General features: G+C 39.6%; 1 protein-coding gene, 1 long non-coding RNA gene and 1 other non-coding gene across 7 annotated transcripts; 2 read left to right on the top strand and 1 right to left on the bottom strand.

Annotated features, from left to right (window-relative positions):
• The first annotated feature begins 9,566 nt into the window (after positions 1-9,566).
• On the top strand, positions 9,567-25,130 carry MEF29 (Pentatricopeptide repeat (PPR) superfamily protein). 5 transcript variants are annotated; one of them, XM_088893892.1, is made up of 5 exons: positions 9,568-12,552; positions 13,357-13,396; positions 13,644-13,748; positions 13,971-14,115; positions 24,929-25,130. In XM_088893892.1, exons 1-3 carry the CDS (start codon positions 10,315-10,317, stop codon positions 13,679-13,681), a joined length of 2,316 nt encoding a protein of 771 aa, XP_088750018.1. In that variant the 5' UTR covers positions 9,568-10,314; the 3' UTR covers positions 13,682-13,748; positions 13,971-14,115; positions 24,929-25,130. The 5 variants fall into 5 exon arrangements, with proteins under 5 accessions (XP_088750017.1, XP_088750018.1, XP_088750019.1 ...); XM_088893891.1 differs by having other exon boundaries at positions 9,567-12,552; positions 13,357-13,748; XM_088893893.1 differs by lacking the exon at positions 13,971-14,115.
• On the top strand, positions 13,783-13,888 carry LOC148789742 (small nucleolar RNA snoR97). Its single transcript, XR_016079896.1, has one exon. It is a non-coding gene; the product is annotated as a small nucleolar RNA snoR97 (small nucleolar RNA).
• A 161-nt stretch (positions 25,131-25,291) lies between the features above and the next one.
• Positions 25,292-26,536, bottom strand: LOC148789741 (uncharacterized). Its single transcript, XR_016079756.1, has 2 exons — positions 26,182-26,536; positions 25,292-26,099 (listed from the first exon to the last, which is right to left on the bottom strand). It is a non-coding gene; the product is annotated as an uncharacterized LOC148789741 (long non-coding RNA).
• Positions 26,537-26,572: the final 36 nt, after the last annotated feature.

Genomic DNA, 26,572 nt, shown 5'->3' with positions numbered 1-26,572 from the left:
GTCATAAATCTAATGCTAGAAGAGCTGCTATTTCATTGATGATGATCATTGGTGACTTTGACCTTGAGCTGAGTTTCTCCATTCTTCTTTTTAGCCTTTCTATAGGCTTTTTTGTCTCCTGTTGTACGACTAAGCAGGCTTTGAGTAATGTGGAGAACTTGGAAGTCCAATGAAATAAAAACATGCACTATGAATCGGCTGCTTGATTTGTAGGGTTGTCAACAGGTCGGGTCTGAGCCGGGACCAATTAGAACTAGAATTGACCCAATAGAAAATATTAAGTACTTAAAACTAAATCGGACCTAATAGGGTCTGTAATTATTAGACCCAAAACTGAATATATCAGTTCTCGAGATAATCGGATTGATCCGACAGACCCAATTATAATAAATAAATATATAAATGTGTTTTGTATATATTAAATATTATAATATATATATATATATATATATATATATATATATATATATATATATTATGTATCATATGAATATAACTTGGGTTGAGTCTGAATCAGTTCGGGACTGGGTGGAACCGATTCCGAATCAATAATAATTGAGACACTATATCAAGACCTGGAACCGATCCATCAGTTTCAGTTCCTAGAACCAGAATCAGCCCAATTGGATTCGAATTCAGATATTGCTTGATCCAATTCGAATTCAATCCATTTGCACCCCTACTTACACCCACCCATGCCCAGCCCCGTGCACTTGAGCACTCCTTCGATACCATGAAGATTTTCTACCCATGTGGTGGTGGAAAGTGTGTACTTGTCGTTGCGTGGAATGGAAAGGCTAAGAATGTTGGGTAGGAGTCCTATGGTCGTTACTACTACATGGGTTATACATTATGTTGTGATTTTGCATTCGGCATTTGTATAACGTATCATCTAACCCAAATTTTGGTTATTGTTGTAGTTTTCCCCTTATAGAAGATGTATTTTCTTCTCATGGAAGGATGAGGCAAGGAGCTATCCATGTGGAAATAGGGTTTGTAGGGTCTTCACATCTAAATGGTTTGGTACACATGTGAGACAATTATGGATTTGCGCAAAGCCCCAAATAAGATGCATTTGCTTGTACAATTTAGTTAAACCTTCAAATGCCGAATCCACATTTTTTTAGGATGCAGGTGAGTGTAGGTTCTTTGCACGGATACTGGGGAGAGAAAATGTCCAGCATAACACGGGGAGAGTAACCATCAAAGGAGATGGGGCAGGACCTTCAAGAAGTATGGAAATGTAAATACCTGCTAGATGAGGTTGAAGTAGTTGTTCGATCAGTGAATGATAACTTTGATAGAATGTCTGAATCTTGTGATAAATTGTTAGATTGTATAAAAAATTTACGAATCAAAGATGTATAATCTAATGCACTAGTATGCAATGTTGGTACTTGGACAATTTGCGAATCAAATTTAGTTTTTCTTTACAAAAACGTATAATCCAAGCCTTGTGGTTGTTGGTATCCCAATGGTTTCACAAAGTTATTCCAATAACATTCTCTCAAGTCTCAACCCTCTATATCTTTCACCTTTGGTCCCATGCACCAAAGCTATAAGGCCACAGGTATTGACGAAGCCACTAGATAAACTATGGTCTCCACAAGAAGCTACAGATTTTTAAATTAATAAGCCCCAACTGTTCACCACATGTGATCCGGGTTTTGACAGTGGACCTATTGACCGATTTGCAAGTTGAATTGTCTAGGCATCCATCCCTTCTACTCATTATCTTCTACTCATGAGGCAAGTTTGACTTTGAAATACAAGGAAAAATGAAATAGATTAAAAGAGTGAAATATAAGCCTCTAGCACAACTCTTGGGTTCTAATTCAATCTTGACAAAAGTTTTTTCTATCCATGGCTTATTTCAGTTATTCTTCTCTCGTGTTGGTGCATGGACAAAAATAAATGACTATTCACATTTATTTTATGCTATTAAAGGATCTTGACGTCTTCTGTATCTTGGAATGATATGATGACAGTTTTGTCTTTTATGTTGCTGGTTTTACAGTGATCAAAAACCCTATTAATTTGGAAAAGAACCAGGCAAACCCCAAGGTGGCTCCAATCATAACAAAGATGATGAGCAAATTTGCAGGTTCCAAATAATCAATGTTAGAGGGTGAGGTAATATCCATAACTATGGGGTCTTTGAGCCATCACCTGATTATAATCCTTAGCAGAACTCCATCTCACATGTTTTTGTTATAGATTGGGAAAAGAACTTTCTTGTTTTCATGTAAGAATAGCAGAACCCAAATTTTGACATTTAACCAAATAATATAATCCAGCAACCTAGTCTGTAATTGGCCTTCTTAACTACTATACCAGATGTGGTATCTTTAGTTGTAGTTGAATCCAATAACTATCATGGTCCCCAAAACTGGCTTAGCAAGACTCGTAACAATCTTTGGGATCATGGGTCACTTGATTATAAAATAATAAGAAGTAGCCATTAATAATCATCTTATTATGTATTATGTGGAGGCATTTGCTTGGTATTACTAAAGCAACACAAGCTAGTAAAGAGAAAACTAATTAATAGCAATCTCAATTGATATCTAATCTATTGTTTGATGAAGGGAGCACAAAAGCAATTGCTTAATTGCGTTGGACCAGAAGATAGAGTTATCAATCATTTGAGACTGAAGAGACAGATAAAATGTGATTGCAGCAACTTAACACAATAGATAGAGTTAAGTAATTTAAATTGGATAGCACCTTTTTGGTGTTTGAGATATTCTCTGGGTTTGCCTTGATCCACAGACATTCATCTGTCTTACACAAGTTGGCAATGTAAGTAACCACTATACAGGTTTGCTATGAGACATTCGTCTGTCTGAAAGGTTTTTCCTGATTGTTCAGTATAACCTAGAATTCTATCTAAACTTAGTGTACAACTTGGTAAGTTTTGTTTTATAGATACATTAGGACATTGATTACTGTGTATTCAAGAGAAAATAGTATTGAGATGGTAATGTATATAGGAAAATGTATCTACCATCTTAAATAAGCCAAGATGCCCAATTTAGTAGTGTTGGGTTTCTGAGACTTTACATAATAAGCCTACAAAAATAGAAAAAAAAAGACCTAAAAACCTTACCAAATAAATGTTCCTAGGATTCCAAACTTAGCCTACATGCCAAAAATAGGATGTAAGGAGAATTTATGGTCCATGCCAAAATAGGATCTAGTATAACAGATCTGCTTTTGGGTTTTCCTGTTATGCAGAATATAATGTATCAAGGAGCATCTAGGATTCCAAACTTGGCCTACATGCCAAAACTCTATGGTCCATGCCTATGAGACATTTGAAATTGGTACGATAGTTCCAAGCTATCAAACTGTTAGTCCAGTAAGCAGAATTATACCAAATAAATGTTCCTAGCTATGAGCCAAATAACCTTTTTTTTATCAAATCAAGAGTTATTGATAATTTTACCAAATAACATTTTTTGGGATCAATCAAGAGTTACTGGTCAGGTAACCAGGATTTTCCAAAAAGTGAAGTTTTGCAGTTGGGATGCACCATTTAACAGTATGAATTGATAACAATGAAGTTTCTACTACAACACAGGTTTAGTATACCCTTTTTTATTCTGTGTTCTCTCAATGCATGGGCACATGCAAAATTAGATAGACTATATCCAAACAATAGGGACCCTCAAATATTGAGTCCAACTACTAAATCTGAAAACAATCATTTATTCAACATCTCTAGTCCAATGGTTTGTTCATCAACATTTACAAAAATCAAGTGTTATATGATGACTAGTATATTCATTAGTCCATGGTTTCTGCATTAAGAGTGTTGATCAAACATGAAAAAAATAAGTGTTGTACGGGATGTTAACCACATAGTCCAAAAAAATACCGTCATATACAATAAATACACAAAATATTGTGTATGTTGATCATCCACATGGTTCCTGCATTGAGAGTGGGATATGTGTTCATGCACAATAATAGTTAAATGATGGGATATGTGTCCAAATGCATAAGTGTCAAGTATACTATCAACAAAATAGATCATTCTCAAGCTCTCATGCCTGTATCAAGGTTGGGAATATCTAATCTCCTGGTTATTTTGTTTTTCAACCTACACACATCAAGAAAATGAGTCATTTATCTATTCATGGCACAACATATATTAGAGAACAATGTGCATATGGATATTATTACCTGTCTGACTGGTGGGCCAGTGTGAGTATGGTACAACTTCCCTTTGCTCCCCTTCCTAAATTAATAGGCATTCCTCTAGCTCCCCCACCTGATGAAGAACCTCCTGCATATGTTGGTGGAATAGGGGTTGCTATAGAAGATGATGTCACCTCAGTGTGCTCTAAACAGTATGAGAAGTTGTACCACCCCTTCTAATATTCAGCAATTTCCTCCTAACAAATCAGGTACTTCCAGGTTGTTCAGGATTAGCCCTCTGCACCTGCAATTTCAACTTTAGACATTAGAGCTCATCACTAAGGGAATGTTTAAGGGACTTTTAGACACTTGAATTAACATTAATGGGAGTGACTAAATATTATCTCTGCATTAACATTAGTGGCACTGGGGGGTGGAGCACGACAATTCCTCCTATTGTGCCACATACCATTGCATATGGAACATCTAACAAATTTGCGCTCTAATGGGACATGATACGATAGTCCTGATTCATCTTCCTCTCTCCTTTTACTGATTAGAGGTCTACCTGGTTTTCTTTCACTGTCGAAGGTCTAACTGGAATTTAATCAATAGGTGACCAATATTTCTCACCAAGTAGGGCATGTACAAAGTGGTTGTATACTTTGATAAACGTGTCATTATGAAAGGCTTTGCTAGAGTTCCTCTACTTTGCTCCAAGTATAAGTTAGCACTGCAAGAGCATGAGCACAAGGGATGCCACTAATGTCCAAAATCCTATATGTGCATGTCTTGGCATCCATCTTTGTGACATTCTTTACTAAATCATTCCTTGAGGTCTGATACTCATATTGCTTGGACTAGAAAAATCTCACTGATTTGCAAATACAATATACAATTAGTATCATGTACAATGAATTATACAACAAAGCACAACAAAGGTGGAACAAATGAACATGTCATCATTACCTAGCTTCTCTCCTATCAATTGTGGACTATACCTTTGGCAGTAGCTCACCCCCTATGATCTAGTAGTGACAAACCTCTTGAATATCTTCTGCATCCATCTCTTCCTTATGTCCTCCAACATGGTAAAAATTGGCATTGCTCTAGCCTCCCTTATCCATGAGTTAAATGACTCACTCCAGTTGTTAATGGTGTCACATTACTTAACAATGGAATCAAACCCATGTCTAGACCATGTGCCAGGGGGGACTTTGCATGGTCAATCTTAAGCCTCTCTGGAGCTTCTCTTCACTACTTCCATATGGTGATTAAAGTCAACCTATGTGTTGGACTTCTCGGCAACCCATACAACATATTCCAATGCCTTTCCCTTATATGTTTTCTTGAAGTTTCTATATAGGTGCCACAAACAGAAGCGGTAGTTTGCCCTGGCATGCATTCTGAAACACCATCAATTATACCCTACCAATAATTAATGGGTTTGTCAGGGATCAATATATACACAGTATAATAATATAACAAATATAATCAAATTACAACATACATACACACCTTCTGACTGTTAGACATAATTGTCCATCTATGTGGGTCATTAATACTCAAAGCATCTTTCAGCTCATTCAAAAACCACATCTACCTCTCCTTGTTCTCAGCCTCTACTACAAAATAAGTAATTGGGAATATACCATTACAAGGTTCAAAGTATCGATACGTATCGGCCCATATTGATCGATATGTATCATATTGGGAGCTTCCCAATATGCCCCTACAAAGGGTGTATTGGAGTTTTGACCAATTCAGGGGGTGGATGGACCTTAAACCGACCCCTTTGAACTGAATTTGAAAAAAAAAAAAACTACTGATAACCTTGTACCATTATTCCTATCAAGTTCTACAATTGATAGACCCCTCCGATAGGACCAGCCTTCGTGTAGCAACCATCTAATCCAACAAGTTTTCTACAACCATCTAGGAAACCAAGTTTTGGTCCTCCAAGGCATATGAACACTCTCTTGAAAGTTCCAAACTTGTTATTTATTGTAGCCATCAGAGCATGCAACTTAACAATTGACCCAGAGTTGCTGTAGAATAATGTTGTGCAATATTGGGGCAGCTTTGCATATGATTTAGCCAAAGATCCCCTAATCCTATTGATAGCTTTGATACGAGCTCTATGGACCTTCTTCCATGAAGATTCTATCCCATAGAGTTGTCTGATCTTAGATTTAAGTACAAGGACTAACATGCTAGGATCAACCCTTAAAAGACCCTCTATCTTGGTGAACAAATAGGTATTTGTTGCCTCCCTATTTGTGGTCACCCTTATACAAATATGTGTCATTTAGGGTTTTCACTATGAAACTACCCCCGTCATGACTGATGAGTGCATGTATCCTCCAGCTACATGAGCTATTGGCACAAACACCGGTAAACCTGCATTTCTCATTCTTCTTTCTTTGGATTTCAATACCCTCTACCATACAATATTGCTGCAAAGCCTTCCTAAACTCATTAACATTTGCAAATACCATGCTGACTAGGAATTTTGGCTTAGAGAAGTAAAATTCACATAAGCCTTGTGTGTTATCCTTGCCCCTTCTGAAACTAGATTCATCATTATCACACGGACTATCAAAGTCACTTGTTAATTCATAGTTTGATAGGTTAGTTGTAACCCCATTCCCACCTCTGTTTCCTTCTCATCCATAGATGTACCACATTGTACACCATCACCTTGCCTCCATCCATTTCCTACATCATGGAAACACAAAATTCAGCCATTTGACATATCAGATGCCAAAACAAGTACATAAAATATACAAGCATTCAGTGCCAAAAAAAAGAAACGCATCATATGCCAATAAAGGTACTTAGTCATTTGAAAGCTAAATTATCACTTAAACACATCAAAACCCATTAAAGAGTAAACATATAAAAGTATTCACTTTCTAGTTAGTTCAACAAAAATTCAGCCATTTCACATATCAGATTCCAAAACATGTATATGTATTCATCCATTCAAATACCAAAACATGAGTTGGGGCAATTACTAAGTGAGTTCACAACAGTGCATTCATCCATTCAAAATTTTTTCCCTTCAATTTCTAGTTAGTTCAACCAAAATTCAACTATTTCACATATCAGATTTGAAAAACATGTACAAGTATGCATTCATTCAAATACCAAAACATGAGTTGGGGCAATTACTAAGTGAGTTCACAACAATGCATTCATCCATTCAAAAATTTTTCCCCTTCAACAAATTTGAATTAGATGTACAAGAGAATCCCTTCCTAAACAAACTTTTATCTTCTTCCTGGTTTTTCATTTGGTTGGATTCAAAGGTTACATTGGTGGTTCAGGCATTAAACTGAACAACTAGTTTTATTCTCAGGAGGCCAAATATGTCAGCACTGCAACCTTGGTGGTTCAGGCATTAAACCAAACACCTGGTGTTGTGTACACCACAAATAACACTATGAACCAATGTGTTTCTTTGAGCTACACACATGTGGAACCCATGTGGTTATTGTAGCAAACACATGGATTGCCACATGTAATCCTTTGAAATACTGATGAACTGGTTGGTTCCCATAACCCTAGGCACTTTACCAGAACCAAAAAAGGAGGTTTGAAAGGGTCAATGATAGGTACCCATGTCTATGAAATGGTCCCCCCAGCACTGACCTACAAAACGAAACACGTCAGAAAAAAAGGTGTACAAGAATCTCTGTACATATCTTATTGTTCGAAGATTACGAGAAGAAATATATTTGATTTCCGTTGATCTCATTGCAAGAAAAATATAAAAAAAAAATCCATGTAAGATAAGAAAAAGACACAAAACTCATATTTAACTAAACTGGGTTTAGGGTTTACCGCCATTAAAACTCGTTTTAGGGTTTAAATAACATCACAAACTATCAAAATATGAGATTCAACACAAGACAAATGTAAAAAACCTAGTATTTCTCACTGTATTCCTGTCAGACCGAGGTTAAAGTGATGTATGTTGCAGGTGACGCTAATGCTCTTTGCCCAAGGTTTCCTCTTCGCATCTTGTGTTAAGTATATGGGCAAAATAGTAATTTACAATTTCGTGCCCTTTCTTACTATAAGGGCAAAATAGACTTTTTGTATTCCTCAATTATGATTTAATGGTGACGACAGTTGTCAGGAATAATAGAAGCACTTTAAGACAATACTGAAACAATAGGAGTAGAGTTGGTCAATTTCATAAACATTTGGGGTAGTTCAAGAAATTTGGTCTAATTTAATGTCTATATTTAAGTATGGATGTTATTTGGGCTTTTTAATTGGATTAAGCACGATAAAATGACTCAAACAATATTACAAACTGAACCAAATTGCAATAGAAGAATTTAATCTAATTTGCAGGGTGTTTGATATGGCTTTCGTTTATTTGATAAACGGTGCAATATCATTACCAAATCAGCATTTGTCCCCTCATAGAGTTTCGTATGCATAATATGAAAAACTTTTGGTCTTGATTTACATGCATGCCAACCATACTTCATTTTAATACTTCTCCCAATTGTTAAACATTTATTTACTGTTACATTGATCAGCCCTAATGATATCTTTGTGGTGTCTAATACAAACATTTATTTAATAAACAGAAGCCATGTCCAAACATATACATTTCCACATAATCGTTGAATTGTTCCAATGGAACAAGACAGTATTTGAAGAGTCAGAAATTTTGATGGGGGGATCAAGAATGGAAAATCAATCCCCCTTAGTTTGAGAGTTTCTCAAACCGTAATATCTTCACCAAAACAAACCAAACCGGACCGTGTACTGACATTAGACCTATTCATGGGCCGGGCCGGGCTAGGCTTTGACTCTTTATTAACAGAAAAATGTTAGGCCCGAGCCCGAGCCCGGCCCGACCAACGGGCCTACAACTTGGGCTCGAGCCCGGCCCTGATAAAAAGCCCGAAGCCCGAGCCCAAGCCCGAAGCCCGACCTAATAAAAGAAATTCAAAATTTTCCCTATTCAAATAGACATTATCTATTTTAATTCAGATGTTTTCTCCCCTATTTAAATGAACAATGGGCCTACAAGTGAATCAACAACCTTCTCAAATCAAAAAAATTATTCAAATGGACATCACATAGGGTTTTTACTTAGGTTTAACTATAGGTCGGGCCGGGTTTACTTAGGTTTAACTATAGGTCGGGTCGGGCTATTTTGGCAAAGCCCAAGCCTGACTCAAATTTTATACGGGCCAGGCTTTTTGGCCCGATGTTAAGCTTGTGGGCCAAAAAGCCTGTTCAAGCCCGTCCAGGGGTGGGGCCGGCCCGTCGGGCCACCCGGCCCATGAACAGGTCTAACTGACACTCAGGCACTCCGGACTCAGCCTTGGGTGCACAAAAGCCTTTGTCTTCGTTCGTGGCTCCGTCGCCCTAGAGAAACCAGGAATCTTCTTATTTGTTGCCGCTCAGTCTCACTGCTTCAGCAGCCAATCGGTGACTGTGGCTGGGTTTTAATTGAAACAATTTACTTGTTTAGGTTACACGAACAACCCTAAATAAATCCTCTCTCTCTCTCTCTCTCTCTCTCAAAACTAGAAGCCATTTTCCAAAGTCGCCACTTGCTACCTCAATCCTAATTACCAGCAGCCACTGAACATTTTACTAAGATGCCATTTGTATCCCTTCTCTCTTTTCTTTTCTTTCCTTCTCAAACTAAATCGCTATTCTTGGAAGTAACCCTTCTTCGGTGGGGTTTTTGGTTTCAACTTTGTTTGAAAGTTTGAATAACAAAACCTCTACCTCTTTCTCTGTCAAATACTCGCCGTTAATGTGTAAATCCCTCCCTCAAGTCTGCAAGTAGTTAACCAATTTGCGTCCTTTCTCTCTTTCATTCTCCGACTGGAACTGAGGATAGGTCATTCACTTGGAAGTATATGATATTGGAAATCCAAATAAAGCTTTGTCATTCGTTCGTTGACAAGGTTTTCTAGTACCATTTGAGATGCAGATTACTGGTTTCCCTCTCAAGGATATAGAGCTTTAACAAACAATGGTAGTGTGTTTCGTGTAAACCAAAGCAAGAAAAAAAAAACAAATTTTGATTTTTTTTACGTCCATGAGGTCATTACCGTTTATAAACTGTGAAATTTGAATAACTTTTAATGCTAACGTGCTCTGGTCTGAGACATCATCAGAACAAAATAGATGATTTGCAGAAACCTGATTTCTTCTACTGCGCCAAGTCGGAATATCTTCCTCAACCTAATCGGCAAGGCCTCCACCATCAACCAATTCAACCAAATCCATGCACAGGTCATCCTCAACGGTCTCCATAACGACCTCATAACTGTAACCAAGCTCACCCAGAAACTCGCTGACTTTGGCGCTATCGACCAAGCCCACCTCCTCTTCTCCACCATTTCAGAGCCCGACCTGTTTTTATTCAATGTCCTCATCAGAGGGTTCTCTCTCAATAGCTCCTCTTCCTCTGCTATTTCTCTCTATTCCCATCTCCGGCGGAACACCTCCCTCAAGCCCGATAATTTCACCTACGCCTTTGCGATTTCCGCGTCGTCTTCGCTTGGTTCTAAGGAAACTGGCCGGATCCTTCATGGTCATTCCATCGTTGATGGGTTTGAATTCGATCTGTTTGTGGGTTCTGCTGTTACTGACTTCTATATCAAGTTCTCCCAAGTTCAGACGGCGCAAAGAGTATTTGATAGGATCCCTGATCCGGACACTGTCGCTTGGAACACCTTGATATCTGGGTTGGTTCGGAATTGTTGTTTTGATGAATCAATAGAAGTGTTTGAGAATATGTTACTGAGGGGAACCCCATTTGATTCGACCACGTTGGCTGCTGTTCTTCCGGCATATGCTGAGCTGCAAGAATTGAAAATAGGGATGAAGATACAGTCTCTGGCAATGAAGACAGGCTTCCATTCCCATGCTCATGTTCTCACAGGTTTGGTATCTTTGTATTCTAAATGCGGTGAGGTATCTACTGCGACATTCCTGTTTGAACAAATTGGCCAACCAGATTTGATTTCTTGGAATGCAATGATATCTGGGTACACTTTCAATGGCAAGACCGAGTCGGCAGTGAGTCTCGTTAGGGAATTGCTCATATCTGGGGAGAAAGCTAATTCTAGCACAATTGTAGGTTTGATCCCCGTGTTCTCTCCCATTGGTCATCTTGATCTTACTCGTTCCATTCATGGACTTGCTATAAAATCTGGTGTCGATTTAAATGCTTCTGTTTCTACTGCCCTCACAACTGTTTATAATAGATTGAATGAAGTTGAATCTGCAAAGCAACTTTTTGATGAGACTCCAGAGAAAAGCCTGGCATCTTGGAATGCCATGATATCTGGTTATGCTCAAAACGGGCTGACAGAGATGGCAATTTCTCTTTTCCAACAAATGCAGATGTTGAATGTCCACCCAAATCCTGTTACTGTTACAAGCATTCTTTCAGCTTGTGCTCAACTTGGAGCTCTCTCCCTCGGGAAATGGGTCCATGAGTTAATAATTAGGGAGAATTTTGAGTTTAATGTTTATGTATCAACAGCTCTGATTGATATGTATGCTAAATGTGGGAGAATCAGAGAAGCACAATTTATATTCAACAATATGCAGGAAAAGAATGTTGTTACTTGGAACACTATGATTGCTGCATTTGGACTCCATGGGCAGGGAAATGAAGCACTAAGGCTCTTCTCTGAGATGTTGAATGCTGGGGTATCCCCTACTGGAGTTACATTCCTTTCAGTTTTGCATGCTTGCAGTCATGCTGGATTGGTGAGTGAAGGAGATATGATCTTTAAATCAATGATCCATGATCATGGAGTTGAGCCAGGACAGGAGCATTATGCCTGCATGGTTGACCTTCTAGGTCGTGCTGGGCAGTTGGACAAGGCTTTAGAGTTTATAAAGACAATGTCTGTTGAGCCAGGTCCTGGAGTGTGGGGTGCACTGCTTGGCGGTTGCATGATACACAAGGAAACAGACCTAGCTCGCATGGCTTCTGATAAGTTGTTTGAATTGGACCCAGACAATGTTGGGTACTATGTTCTTCTCTCTAATATATACTCGGCTGAGAGGAACTATCCAGAGGCTGCTGTAGTTCGTCGGGTAGCTAAGAAGCGGAAGCTGACAAAGACACCTGGGTGCACCCTCATTGAGGTTGGCGAGACTATACATGTCTTTACAGCTGGTGATGTGTTCCATCCACAATCAGAGGCAATCTATGCGATGTTAGAGAAGTTAACAGGAAAAATGAGGGAGGCTGGATTTAGAACTGAGACTGATATGGCATTACATGATGTTGAGGAGGAAGAGAGGGAGCAGATGGTGAAGGTTCATAGTGAGAAATTGGCTATTGCTTTTGGACTCATTAGTTCTGAACCAGGGACTGAGATCAGGATTATCAAGAACCTGAGGGTTTGTTTAGATTGTCATAATGCAACCAAGTTCATTTCCAAGATTACTCAGAGATTAATTGTAGTTAGGGATGCTAACAGATTCCATCATTTTAAAGATGGAATCTGTTCTTGTGGAGACTATTGGTGATTCACAGATAGGGTGTAGCACCATGTCTGTTCACCTTGTTTTATGCTTAATTTATTTTAATCAATAGATAAAACATAAACTCAAGATCATTCCCTGCAAGTTAAGGTTTGAAATAATTGAAAGTTACAACCACAAAACATCATCATTTTGCACTTTTAGCTACTCCTATAAAGATTACATTCTTTCTCTCTCTCTGCTATGTCTTCTCCTCCCTCCCCCTCTATCTATCTATCTATCCCTGCCCCCTCTCGTCTTGTTGTTTTTGTTAGGGTTTTGTAGGTTTTCATTACAAGGGCTGCCGTTTCAGCCACTCTGCTGTTGGTTTGTGCTGGTTGTTTGGGTTTTGCTTTCTTGGGCTGCCCCTCTCTACTCAGTTCTCAGTTTTACCATCAGGAACCCTCTCTCGGACTGTCAGGGTTAGGGTTTCTCTTTGAGTGTTTTTCCCTTTGAGGGTTCTCTCCCCTACCATCTCTCTCTTCTCAGTTCAGGTATTCAACGTCCCCCTCTTTTCTTCTTCTCAGTCGATCAAGGTTTCTGGGTTATCTGGGTCTTTGTTAATATTTGTATCTTGTTACAGATCTGAAGTAATAGATTTTGGCTAGATTCTTTTTGATTTTTCTTCTTCATTTTAGTTTATTCTCCTGAAGTGATGTTTTGATTTCTTTGGGTTCTTAGGTTTTTCACTTCAAAACCGGTACTGCAAGCTATTATTTAGGTAAACCTACTTCTCCCAGTTCCTTCATAGCTTCTCCTTTGGTAGGATTTGTTTTATTATTTCCTAGTTTTCTTCATTGGTAGGAGAGAGGACGCATATCTGAGTGGAAATGAAGCTTCATTTCTTGAATCTTTTGTTTGTGGCTTTGTGTTATTCGTTTGATTAGGGAATTGGGTTCTGTTTTTCCCTTTATTTGTTGTTCTATTATACTTTTTGGTTTGTTGTTTCCCTCTTTGATTTGTAACAGGTTTGGTGAGCTGTTCATGCGTTACGGAACAAGTTTGAGGGTTTCTGTGAATAACTTGTGGAAGGTTTCAGTAAGGCTGTGCAAAGTCTTTTCCAAAAGTCCAAGGTGAGCATTTGAGTTTAAACCATCTTATCCTTTTACTAAGTTGTGGTTATGGAGGTTGATAAACTCATATATTATTTATTTTCATCAGCTTCTTCTTTGGCATGTTTACAAGGTTGGAGTTAAATAACAGCACTATATTTGTGCTATTTTAATTAATAAATTGCTTTTGAAGTTTTGAAGTTGTTCATTTTTCTATGTATGGTTTTCATTCTTCTTTTGCAGGTTAGTTGTTGGACAGAGATTCTCTGGTTAGGAGAATTGAGGTGTCATAGGCAATTTAGGTTTTGGGGAGGGCTACTCCGGTTTCTTGATTTCAGATTTAATGTCAATTGAAGTTAGGCTTCTCTTCATCATTTCTTACCCATTAGTAAGTATTTCTTTTCCCTTTGTGTACTCTATCTATGTTTTCGAAGTAATAAGTTCATAGGATTCTGGGGTCATTGCTTAGTGTGATGGTAAGATCTTGGAGTGACAAGCATGTAAAGACAGATTCAAGTCTGAGTGTGGCCAGTGGCCACATCACACTAAAAATGCTGCAGCTAAGTTCTGTATCCTGTTCACCCCACCCAGCCAGTACCCTGGATAGCTAGGACAACATTTGTTGGTGACCTTTAACAAATTAATAGAATTTTGTTTGTCATACTTTCATCCTAACAGAAAAAATACCTAAAGAAAGTTTAAGCACATAAAAAAACAAAAAAACAACGGCCATCCAAAGTGTCTTTCTTTTATATTCTCTATCTTCTTATTTATCATTAATAAAGATTTCTTTTGCTATCAATAAAAGTTAAAAATCAAACTTGAGGATAGGCCTAGGACCATACGACCAAATTATGGATAATGTTATGTTAATCCGATGGTTGTATTTGAAAATATGGTGATTTGTAGTTGCTGCTTGAAAATAATAGATTGATACGTTTACTGGATTTCTGAAACCAACTATTCTCCTTCAAAGGGCATTCCCCACTATTTGATGGAGCAGAAGATCTACCATTTGTAAACACAACTTTTTTTTCCTACTGATCTTAAGCTGATCAAACATCTGATGGGTTTCCTGTCCTGTTTGCAGAATTTTGGACTTCTCCCACCTTGAATCTTTTTAGTTTTCTCTTCTTTTAATTACCCATCTTGAGTTACACCAATAGAATATCTTTTGATGTAATACATGCTAAGAGAGCAGTTTTGTTGAATGAGAATTCGAGGAAGGTCCAGCAGTAATATAGAAGGTTTAACTACGGTTTTCTAGTAGTCTTGCTAGAATGTAGAGAGATAGCGAAATCCATGTCTATATTGTAAAAAAACACATTCAATTAAGACTTGCCGAAGTGTATATTGAAGCTTTCTACATTGAGCCTTGATCACTCATCCTTGAGGGGGATTGTGTGTGTGTTGAGAAAGTGGTAAAGTATTAATTTTGACAAAAAAGTACAAGTAAATGTCAAATATGCTCCATGTACAGCCAGTAAACTATACAGAGAAGCCACCCCAAAAAAATTGTCTCTCAAAACAAAATACAAAACTAATCAGACTGTGACACTAATTGAAAAGGGTGCTATGCGCAAAAAACTGATGATGTGGCATGTTTTTGAACAAGTTGTTGGCAGATAACTAAGGATGCAAAGTAGCCACAGCCCTAGCCACCACATCATCTAAGGGGGTGAACTTTCCCTCAAAGATTCTCCTGTTCTTTTCTTTCCATAGAACCCAGCATACAACATGATGAATGGCACTCCAAAGCACCATACTCCTACTCAAGCCCACCAACTTCCAGGAAGAGAGCAGTTGAGGCAAAGAACTTGGCAAGCACTGTTTAACATTCAGCAAGGACCAGAACAAAATGCAGCCAAGCAATGTAAGAAGAGATGATCAGTGGATTCAACCTCCAACACATCACACAGGTCAGAGAGTCCAGCAGCAGTCCTCCCTTGTCTAGGTGAACCCTTGAGAGGCATTTACCATGAACTGTAGTCCAAGTCAAGAAGGACAACTTGGTTGGAACATGTGGGAGCCAGACCTCTTTCCATGGAAATCCCAGGGTACCACTAGTAAACAGCTTCTTGTAGAAAGGCTTCACAGAAAAACTTCCATCACTGGACCATTTCCAAGCTCTTGAGTCTTGCTGATTTGGATCTAAAGATTTAGACTGAAGTTGCTGAAGCAGATCTAACAGGTTTGAAAACTCCCAGTCATTGAGATGTCTCCTGAATTTGGGATACCAAGTCCTTGAGCTCTCAAACCAATCAAACTGATGTGCCACCAGCACATCCTGTCCTCAGCTAAAAGAAATAGAGAGGGAAAGACCTCTATCAATGCTGAATCATTACACCAAGGGTCTTGCCAGAAGCAGATCCTCCTACCATCCCCAACTTTTAGCCTCACCCCTCGAATGAAATTATAATAAAATTCCTCAATTTCCTTCCAGACTGAGCAACCAAAGGATGAAGAGGCCCATGGGTTCCAGCCACTGTTCTTGGTACCATATTTTTTCCACAATTAGCTGCCTCGACAAGCTCTGAGGCTGGAAGTTAAAAAGCCAGAACCACCTACACAGAAGGGCAATATTGACTTGTTTTATGATTCTCACACCTAGGCCCCCTTCAGCCAAAGGTTTACATATAGTATCCCAATTCACCTAATGGATCTTTTTCTCACCCTCCTTTCCACACCAAAGGAAATCCCTTTCTAACTTCTCCAATCTCTCTGCCACATTGGTAGGGATTGGGAACAAAGATAAAAAAAAAAATGCATGGGCAGGTTTTCTAGTAAGCTTTTTAACAAGTTAACTTAGCTCCCTTGGAGAGTTATCTAGATTTCTAGCCCTCCTGTCTCTTCCCCAGCCTTTCAGCCACCGAATCCCAAATGGATTTAGAGTAGCATTTTGCACCAACTGACAAACCTAGGAAACTAAAAGGAAGGTTCCCAACTTTACACCTGAGCTCTAGAGCAAGCTCCTGGATATCACTAACCTCTCCTATTGGGAAAATTTTACTTTTTTGAAAATTAACCTGTAGCCTTGAAACCACTTCAAATCAAACCAGAAGATTGCTCAATTGCTCCTTTGTCTAAGCAAAAAATAATGTGTCATCCGCATATTGAAGCAAGGGAACCTCTATTCCACCCAAAGACACTTGGAAACCTTCAATTCAATGCACCTTGTATCCATAACTCTTCTAGTCAACCTAGCCAGAGCCTCCACCATGCAAATGAATAATAATGGGGAGAGAGGGTCTCCTTGTCGGAGACCCCTAGAGCTCTTCAAAAAGCCAAGGGAGGACCCATTGACCATAATGGAGAATTTAGTTGTGGAAATGCACACTCTGACCCAATTCATCCACCTCTGCCCAAAATTCGTATTTTGTAGCATAGAGTCAAGGAACTTCCAGTTAGCATTGTCGTAGACCTTCTCTAGATGTACCTTACATATAACCCCCTTGCTACTAACCCTCAACATTGAATCAACCAGTTTGTTGACAACTAAAACACCTTCTAACATCAACCTTCCTAGCAGAAAATCACCTTGTGACAATGAGATGGCATTAGGAAAGCACCTTCTTCAATTTGTTTGCAAGTGTTTTAACTAGACTTTTGTAAAAACAGCCAACTAGGCTTATGGGTCTATAGAAACAGCCAACATACCCAGACTTTCTGCTCATAACCAACCTTAGTCGACAGCTCATATGACAAGTACCCAGCACAGGCACTCTATCTATTGAGAAGAAGCTTGTTATCTCTCAAACACCATGGCAAACTGCATAGAATGCAATCCACTTCCTTCTTAGAAGGGGCTATGAACAAAAACAAACCATTCACTAATTTCTTAACCTTCACCTCCCCTGCTGAACCCCAGGCTTCCTGCACCCAATTCTCCATTGTAGAGATATCAGGTACAGAAGCCGCAAATCTACCCACTAGACAACCCTCTAGGAACTTCCGTCAAAGGTCTACACCTTTCTCTGCTGTCTGGTCTCAGTGACCTCTTTAAACAAGACCCCCTCTCTCCGTTTCACATCGATACCACCCAACCATTGTCAGTCAAGTTTCTGTCAGTCAGTCACCTCTTCCATCGCCTCGATTCAGGTATTGGATATCAACATATATATTTCCTGTTTCAACTTATATTTTGGGAATACTGAGTACTTGTATAATTTTGTCTTATTTTCTTCATTTATCATCATTCAAAATTGTAAACTTGGTAGTTGTCACAAGACATGTTATTGTATCATTCTCATGTTCTCTTAGTTTTGGTGCTTTCCTGTTTTTTCTTACTCTTTTATCGATCATTAAAGAGAAACTTAATTGACAGTTAAATGGAGGAATAGCCTCTGACGAGTTGCACTATGGGAAGATTTTGATTTGCTTATAGGGGTTGTAATGGATCATTCGGGGCATGTTTGGCCTGGGTTGGTAAATACCCAATTTAATATTTTCTGATTGTCAGTTTGGTTAGTATATGCCATATGACATTCAACCCATTTAAATCAAGAGAATGGTTGTTCAAGTCTCAATTGTTGCCATTCATACTGTTATTGTGAGCTTGAGAGCTGTATTCAAAGTAGAGGAGAGGAGAAGAACACCACTGATATGCTGTGAATGTCAACTGAACTGCCCAGTCGACCATGCTATTATTTATATTTGAATGTAGTACAATGATACAAGTAATTATTGGAATGCCCATGATTAGTGATGGGACACCCAGTTAACTTAAAACATTAAACAGGCTTAGGCCCATTAACACAGGCCCAGTTACAGGATAACTTAAACTTAAGTATGGGCTAATAAGAACTCTTATCAGCCGAACACTCCTAGAAAGAGACTTCATTCTAACATTCTAACACTCCCCCTCAAGCTAAGCATATCAATCATGTTTAGCTTGCCAAGTATGTCCCTGAACTTTGTTGTTGCCAGCCTTTTAGTCAATACATCTGCAATTTGCATCTCTGATGGAGTATAAGGCACACAGAGTTCTCCCGAGATAATTCTCTCTCTGACAAAGTGTCGATCAATTTCAATATGTTTTGTCCTGTCATGCTGCACGAGATTGTTGGCAATGTTGATAGCAACTTTATTATCACAATGCAGCCTGAGAGGACCCTCAGCCTTAATACCAAGCTCATTAAGAAGAGTTCTGAGCCATAAGAGTTCAACAACCCCGTGTGCCATAGCTCGGTATTCTGCTTCTGCACTTGATCTAGCCACTACATTCTGCTTCTTACTGCACCATGTGACCAGGTTTCCTCCCAAGAATGTACAGTAACCTGAGGTTGATTTTCTGTCTCCAACAGACCCAGCCCAATCTACATCAGTGTAGGCTTCAATTTCAAGTTTGCTGTTTTTCCTGAATAGAATTCCTTTCCCTGGGCAAGTCTTCAAGTACCTGAGAATTCTTTCCACTGCTCTCATATGAGGGATCTTTGGTGAGTGCATGAATTGACTGACAACATGCACTGCATAGGCAATGTCTGGCCGAGTAAGGGATAAGTATATCAGTTTTCCTACCAATTTTTGGTATCTCTCTTTATCAACTATTTGAGTCATTCCACCAAAATTTTCTTTGAAGTCTTTTTAGCTTCATGCACACTGATTTTGGTAATAAAAAGCAAGACATAGTATAGGTCGGTAGGGAGGAAATGACTGCCTTCAGGAGGACTTCTTTTCCTATAGGAGACAGGAGAAGGTCATACCAATTTTTAGTTTTCCTCTCTGTTCTTTTCACCAAATAATTAAATAAATATTTTTTTGATCCCCCCAATTTCTATAGGAAGTCCAAGGTAAATAGATGGGTATTCTACTTTTCTCATTTTTAGTATTCTGGCCATCAATTTTTAAAGCTTGTAATGAAGATTTCTACTAAAGAAAATCTCAGATTTTGCAATTTACCTTTTTGTCCTAAGGCTCTCTCATAGGTCTGAATAGTGTCCAGGCCTGAATAGTATTCCTCACCCATTGATTCTTATAGTCCATGGTTCGGTTCTATTGGAGTGTCTGCTGGCCTGCACCCCATCATGTCTGTTTCCTCTAGGAGATCTAGCACACATTTCCGTTGACATGTGTAGATTCCTTCTCTTGATCTAGCAACTTCAATCCCAAGAAAATATCTCAGATTTCCTAGGTCTTTGATCTCAAATTCTGAAGCTAAGAACTTTTTCAGCCTCTTCATCTCTTCCAATTCATTTCCGGTAATCACCATATCATCCACATAAACAATAAGTGCCGTAAGTTTGTCATCCTGTCTCATTGTAAACAATGTATGATCCGCACTGCTCTGAGTGTACCCCACTTTCTTCATGGCCATACAAAGTCTCTCGAACCATGCCCGAGGAGACTGCTTCAAACCATATAATGCTTTCCTTAGTTTACACACCTTTCCAACATCACAGCCTGGTGGAGGTTCCATGAATACCTCTTCATGAAGATCACCATTTAGGAAGGCATTCTTCACATCCAGCTGATGGAGTTCCCAAGAGAAATTTGCTGCTAGTGACAGTAGAACATGGATTGTGTTGAGCTTTGCTACTGGGCTAAGGTTTCTTTATTGTCAATTCCTTCCTTTTGTGTAAATCCCTTTGCCACAAGTCGGGCCTTATACCTCTCGATTGACCCATCTTCCCTATGATTTACTGTGAATACCCACTTGCACCCAACAGTGCCTTTCCCTTCTGTCTGGTCCACTAATTCCCACGCTCTTGCTTTCATTAGGGCTTTCATCTCTTCATTCATGGCTTCTTTCCACCTTGGATCAGATGCCGCCTCTGAGTACCTGGAAGGGACACATACAGAGGAAAGAGCAGACACAAAGGAGTGATAGGCAGGAGATAAGTGTGAGTAAGAAACAAAATCAGCTATGGGATGCCGGGTGGTAAAAGAACGGACAGGCTTACGAAGAGCAATAGGAAGATCCAAATCCGAAGTGTGTGAGTCAGAATTACCTTGGATTATAGAGATAGATTGATCTGAGTTCAACTGGTTGCAATCATGAGGTTGAGGGCCCTTCTTCCTTCTGTTGTATGTAAGTATCTCTTTCTCTTGCTTACTGGAACCTTTAGGAGCATCTGCTGTATCAGGAGAAGTAACTGGCACAGTGGGAGCCTTACTAGGTTGACCCGGAATGTCACAGTTAGGAGTAGTGGAAGGTGATGAAAGGGGAACAAAAAAGAAGGGAGAATGAGAATCCTCTTCCAACCCACTAGTCTCCCCCTGAAGAGGATTACGAGAAGACTGGAAATAGGGTTGAGACTCAAAAAAGACTACATCTCTGGTGACATGCTTTTTCTTGGAGACAGAATCATAACACTTATACCCCTTTTGTGTAGGAGAGTACCCCAAAAATATTCCCTTTGTAGCCTTAGGATCCAACTTGGTTTTCTTTGGATCCTTCACATGTATGAAGCATGTACAGCCAAAAACCCGTGGGGGAAGAGGAAATTCTGGAAGAGTGGGACACAAAACAGAGAAATGAGTCTTTATACCCAATACCTTAGATGGCATCCGATTTATCAGGTATGATGCACTGAGTATAGCTTGAGACCAATATTGCTTGGGCACTTTGTGCTAGAATAGTAGGGCTCGAGCTGTCTCCAATAGGTGCCTGTTCTTGCACTCAGCAACCCCATTTTGCTGAGGGGTGTTAGCACAGGATGATTGGTGTAACATGCTTGCATCTTCCATGAATGAGTTCAGGGATCTTTCAAAGTATTCAGCCGCATTGCCTGACCGGAATTGCTTAATCTTCTTATCAAATTGTGTTTCAATCATCTTGCAAAAAGCCATAGTTATCCGTGGTACTTCATCTCGTCCTTTTAACAGATAAATCCATGTGCACCAAGAATAATGGTCAATAAAACTGATAAAGTAACGGAAGCCATCAATGGAAACAATGGGTGAAGGTCCCCAAACATCAAAATGAACCAAATCAAAAGGAGCTCGAATTTCATTACTAGAAGTTGGACACTGTTCTACATTGTTTTGACATTTGACACACATCACAAATTAAACTTTGACTTGGAATTCCCTTAAACAATTCGGGAAACAACATTGCTAAAGAAGAGAAAGACACATGACCTAGCCTAGCATGCCACAGGTGTAGCCTAGTTATTGACTCCACGCTTTCCAGACTAGTAGTAGCAGAAACTTGTAGGGCTGAGCCGATGTCTGCATCAAAATAGTAGAGGCCCCCATACTCATGACCACTCCCAATTGTTCTCCTCGTCAATCTGTCCTGGAAGACACAATGATTTGGAAAAAAAGTTATACTACAGTTCAAATTTTTTGTAAGCTTTGAAACAGACAAAAGATTTGAGGTAAGACTAGGAACATGTAGGACTGATTTAAGAGAGGTCCTTGCTTAGGTCAGCCACCCCCTTTCCAGAGATGGCGGAGAGAGACCCATCAGCCACTCTCATCTTATCCTGGCCAGACAACAAATGATATGAAGAGAATAAAGAGGACATATGTGTCATATGGTCAGTTGCTCAGGAATCAATCACCCAAGAGGTGGAATCAATGGAACTAGTTGCACTAAAGGCAGAGGCTTTACCTGATCTGGCAAGAGAGGTGGAAGCTAAAGAATTGTTCTTCAGACGGGCTAATGCCCGACTGAGAATCTCTACCTCACTAGCCGTGAAGCCCAAAGTACTTGGTCCAGAGGAGTCAGCAGCCTGCCCTGTGGAGGAAGAGGACACTGTCGGAGTACTTTGTGAGTTGTCACTACTGTTGTTGGTGTCAAGATTCCCACTTGCTGTGTGACCCCTATGTTGTCTTTTGTCCTTTCTCAAAGCAGCTGGCTTTAGATGAGGATACAAGACCCAACGTTTCTCCTTTGTGTGTTTCTCACCACCACAATGGGTACATTTGAGGGACTTCTTGTCTGGATATCTATTTCCTTTAGTGGAGATTAGGGCTGAATGTTCTCCAGATAGTTCAGTTGACTGTGTCTGGGAGTCAACTTGCATCTCCCTTCTCCTGACTTCTTCATTCCTCACCAGGTAATAGACATGGTGAAGCTCCGGTAATTCATCTCTCCCTAGAATTTGTGACCTTATACCCTCATATACTGGGTCTAGGCCAGCCAGAAACTCGAAGGCTATGCTCTCTTCAATTTGCTTGTCATGTCTCTCCTTGTCCCTGGCATTTTCCCAATCCAATATCAAGTGATGATCAAGCTCTTCCCAAAGGCCTTCCAGGGTTGCAAAATATGTTGCCACGGACATTTCTCCTTGCCTTAGAGCTGCAATATCTTGGTTCAATTTGTTGATTCTAGCATTGTTCTTTTTCTGGCCGTAGGTCTTGGATACTTTCTCCCAAATCTTAGCGGCTATGGGGAAATGATGAACAGTTCTAGCCACCCAAGGAGTCATGGAGGCCAGCAACCAAGACATGACTGTGGCATTCTCCTTGCGCCACACGACATGCTCAGGACTGCCAACTTCCGGTTCTTTCTTGTCTCCATCCAGATAGCCTGTGAGATCACGAGAAGTAATGAACAGCCTTGCTGAGACAGACCACTCTCTGAAGTTATATTCATCCAGGTTAGAGAACCTTGCGGCAGGTCTGTTATCTCTGGAGGAAACTTCTCCGGATAGTGAGGACATGCTGACTTCAGTCTTAGAGTAGGTTTAGAGCTCGCTGAAGTGTTCACAGTGCTGGACAATCTAGAGCTGGCAGCTCCCTAGGTAATCTTCACTTGAGCTGAAGCAGTTCGGGTACAGCAGTGTTGAGAGGTTCCGGACTGATAACCAACCTGAACTTGGAGCTGTTTACCACTGTGCTATGCTGGTTTTGCTGGGGCTTCGAAGCTGCAGTTGTGGAGAAGCTCTCCCCTTTTCGGCTAGGGCTAGGACTGCTGAAATCAGTCCTCAACTAGGTCTGTCCTATACAGACCTCTCTTAGTAGCCAAATAGCTACTATTTGCTGAAAAAAGAACCTAGTAGGACATCCACTTCTGGGCCTTACCTCCCTTGAGCCCTACAACCAAGGGAAACCCTGGGTTCGAATCTGCTTTGTTCTCTTACAACCCTAGTTTTTTCAGTAACCCAGAAAAGAAGAAAGAAGATGGAAAGAACAGCAAGAGAAGAGAGAGTAGAAGCTAGTGCGCCGGCTGAAACCAAAGAGAAGCCAGTGCTCTGATACCATGTGAGCTTGAGAGCTGTACTCGAAGTAGAGGAGAGGAGAAGAACACCACTGATATGCTGTGAATGTCGAACTGAATTGCCCAGTCGACCATGCTATTATTTATATTTGAATGTAGTACAATGATACAAGTAATTACTGGAATGCCCTGATTAGTGATGGGACACAACTTAAAACATTAAACAGGCTTAGGCCCATTAACACAGGCCCAGTTACAGGATAACTTAAACTTAAGTATGGGCTAATAAGAACTCTTATCAGCCGAACACTCATAGAAAGAGACTTCATTCTAACATTCTAACAGTTATTAATACCAAGTCTTCATTCGTTTTGCACAGCTAGCTCCACCTTATTAGGAGTTCTAGCCTATATATCCAATTTGTTACCTTTTTCTGTTTTTCATTGTTGTCCTTGAGTTAATTCTCAAACAACATATGTCCTTTTTCTGTTTTACACCCTTGCAAGGAGAAGGGTATACTATTTTGGGTGTTCTGTTTCTTTTTAATTTTTTAGTATTTTAATTATTTTAGTTGGACGCTTATATTTTCTTTGGTTAATTGTCTTGGTTGCTTTGTTTGTTTCTGTGGGGGGAAGAGAGAAAGAGTTTTGCATCAACTTGGTCATACAAAGAAAAGATAGGGAAAGGATGTTTAATTGATTTGTTCTATTTTCTTTCTATTTTATGTATCTTGATCTTTGTAATCATGCTTGAACTTGATTTGAAACTCTTGAAATCCTGTTGCTATTTGTTGGTGATAGTTATGCATATGGTCAATGTTTGGCTTTGCTGTTGGGTTGCTAACTGGGTATGCTATTGGCTTGGACTTTGTTTATCAACTAAAGACCTCTCCAATTTTGGGTTGGTAGACCTGGATGATTTTTCTATCTGTGATTGTTGTAATCATATTTTCTTTTGTAACATTTGAGTAAATTATTGTGTTGGTTTTCACAAATTCAATATCATAAATTGTATCTTACTATTCAATTTAATTGCAAGAATGTTCAACCTCAATATGATTGTCACCCAAATATTAAGGTCTTTCTTTGGATTTCAGGCGGGTAACTCTCTGACCTATCAAAAAGCTAGGCTTCTCTTTTATGGAATCTCAACCACTATCCAAGTTTGGCCACATGAAAGTGAATTGTTCTATCTTTAGATTGATTTTATCTTCATTATCTTTTTCAAGAGTTTTTTTTTTTCCTTGAAACAAAATTTTATGTGAGAAATATTTATTTATTAAATGATATTCACTTCTAGCATTCTTTGACGATGCAAATAGGAAGTTACACCTAAGGCGCTTACTGAGCGTCTCAAGTAATATAAACTGATTAGTTGAATTGAATATATACTTCAAACATTTGAATAATCTACTTATTAATATTTGCACGTTGAATATCAATTTGTGTAAACGCACAGGTTACTTGACCAAATTTCAGAAACTAAGCATTGATAGACAATTTACTTGTCATGCAACACCATTTTTTGAATAGGCATTATTATCTTTACTCAATGATTATCAGATTCATTCTTTTCTTCTATTTCTTCTTAACCTATATGCAAAACATATCGTAGAACACAACCCAAGGTATCAAATACTTTGTACTGCCCTTGTATCGCAGGGGCCTTCCGGCTTCTGTCAGAGCAGGGTGCATACGTGCACCATTCGCATAGGATGAGGATGCGCCACGCGTCCTGTGCCTCGTGTGCATGCTTCAAGCGTGCGATTGGAGTAAACGCTGTTAGGAGACCTGACCTGTTCTCACTAGATTCCTACTGTTTTACAAGGTTCGAGCTTGAACTCGAATAGTACCAGGTTCAAGCTCGGTTGAAACCTAGCCAAGCCAAATTTTTCACGAGCTGAGATCGAGCAACTCGTGAAAAGGCTCATTGCCACCCCTACTTGCCACATCAAACCAAACCTTGTTCATGCTCACTCTCTCCCTCCCCAACTGAAGGCGACTAACAGCCATCACCGGCAACTGGAGAAAAACCCCAAGTATTCCTCTCTTTTCGTTTTTTTCTTCCCCAAACATACATCTCTTACTTTGTGCAGTATATGGGTTTGCTCTTCTGCCAGGGATTTTTGTTCAAGGAGTATAATGTGCTCCTCTGTGTCAACTATCAGCTTCTGGGTTGTTGTGCTTACAGCCAGAAACTCAACTTCGTGCTCCTCTGAATGTCGCTAGTCGCCGGTGAAACAGTTGCGGATGATGCAATGAATATGACTGCATCCAAACTGGTTAGGGTCGGGTCTTTCATGGCAAAGATGCAATGTTTGGGAAAGAAAACATGAAAAGAGAGGAATACCTGGGGTTTTTCTCCAATCGCCAGTGATGGTTGTTGGTCATCGCCGGTTGGAGAGGGAGAGAGTGAGTATGAACAAGGTTCAGTTTGGTGTGGCGAGAGATTGAGAGTGAGAGGAATCTAGCAAGAACAGGGCTCTTAACGGCATTTACTCCACTCGCATGCTTGAAACACGTGTACGAGGCACAGGACACGTGGCACGTCCCCATACTGCACAAACGATGTGCATGCACCTGTCTTCATAGAAGCCGGATTCCTTTGCTAGTTTTTAGTAGTTGCCATCATTGTCATCATCTTCTAAACCTTGTCCCAATCATATGGGTCCATTACGTGAATCCTGTTTTACCATTCCATTATGTTCAGTGTTATTGACAAATATTTTTCATTAATTCCA

This window comes from Nelumbo nucifera, chromosome 8 (genome assembly GCF_055504915.1).
Source record: "Nelumbo nucifera cultivar China Antique chromosome 8, China Antique-T2T, whole genome shotgun sequence".
Classification (NCBI taxonomy): domain Eukaryota; kingdom Viridiplantae; phylum Streptophyta; class Magnoliopsida; order Proteales; family Nelumbonaceae; genus Nelumbo; species Nelumbo nucifera.
Note: the sequence above shows the minus strand (reverse complement) of the source record. Positions and strands in the feature narration are given on the sequence as shown.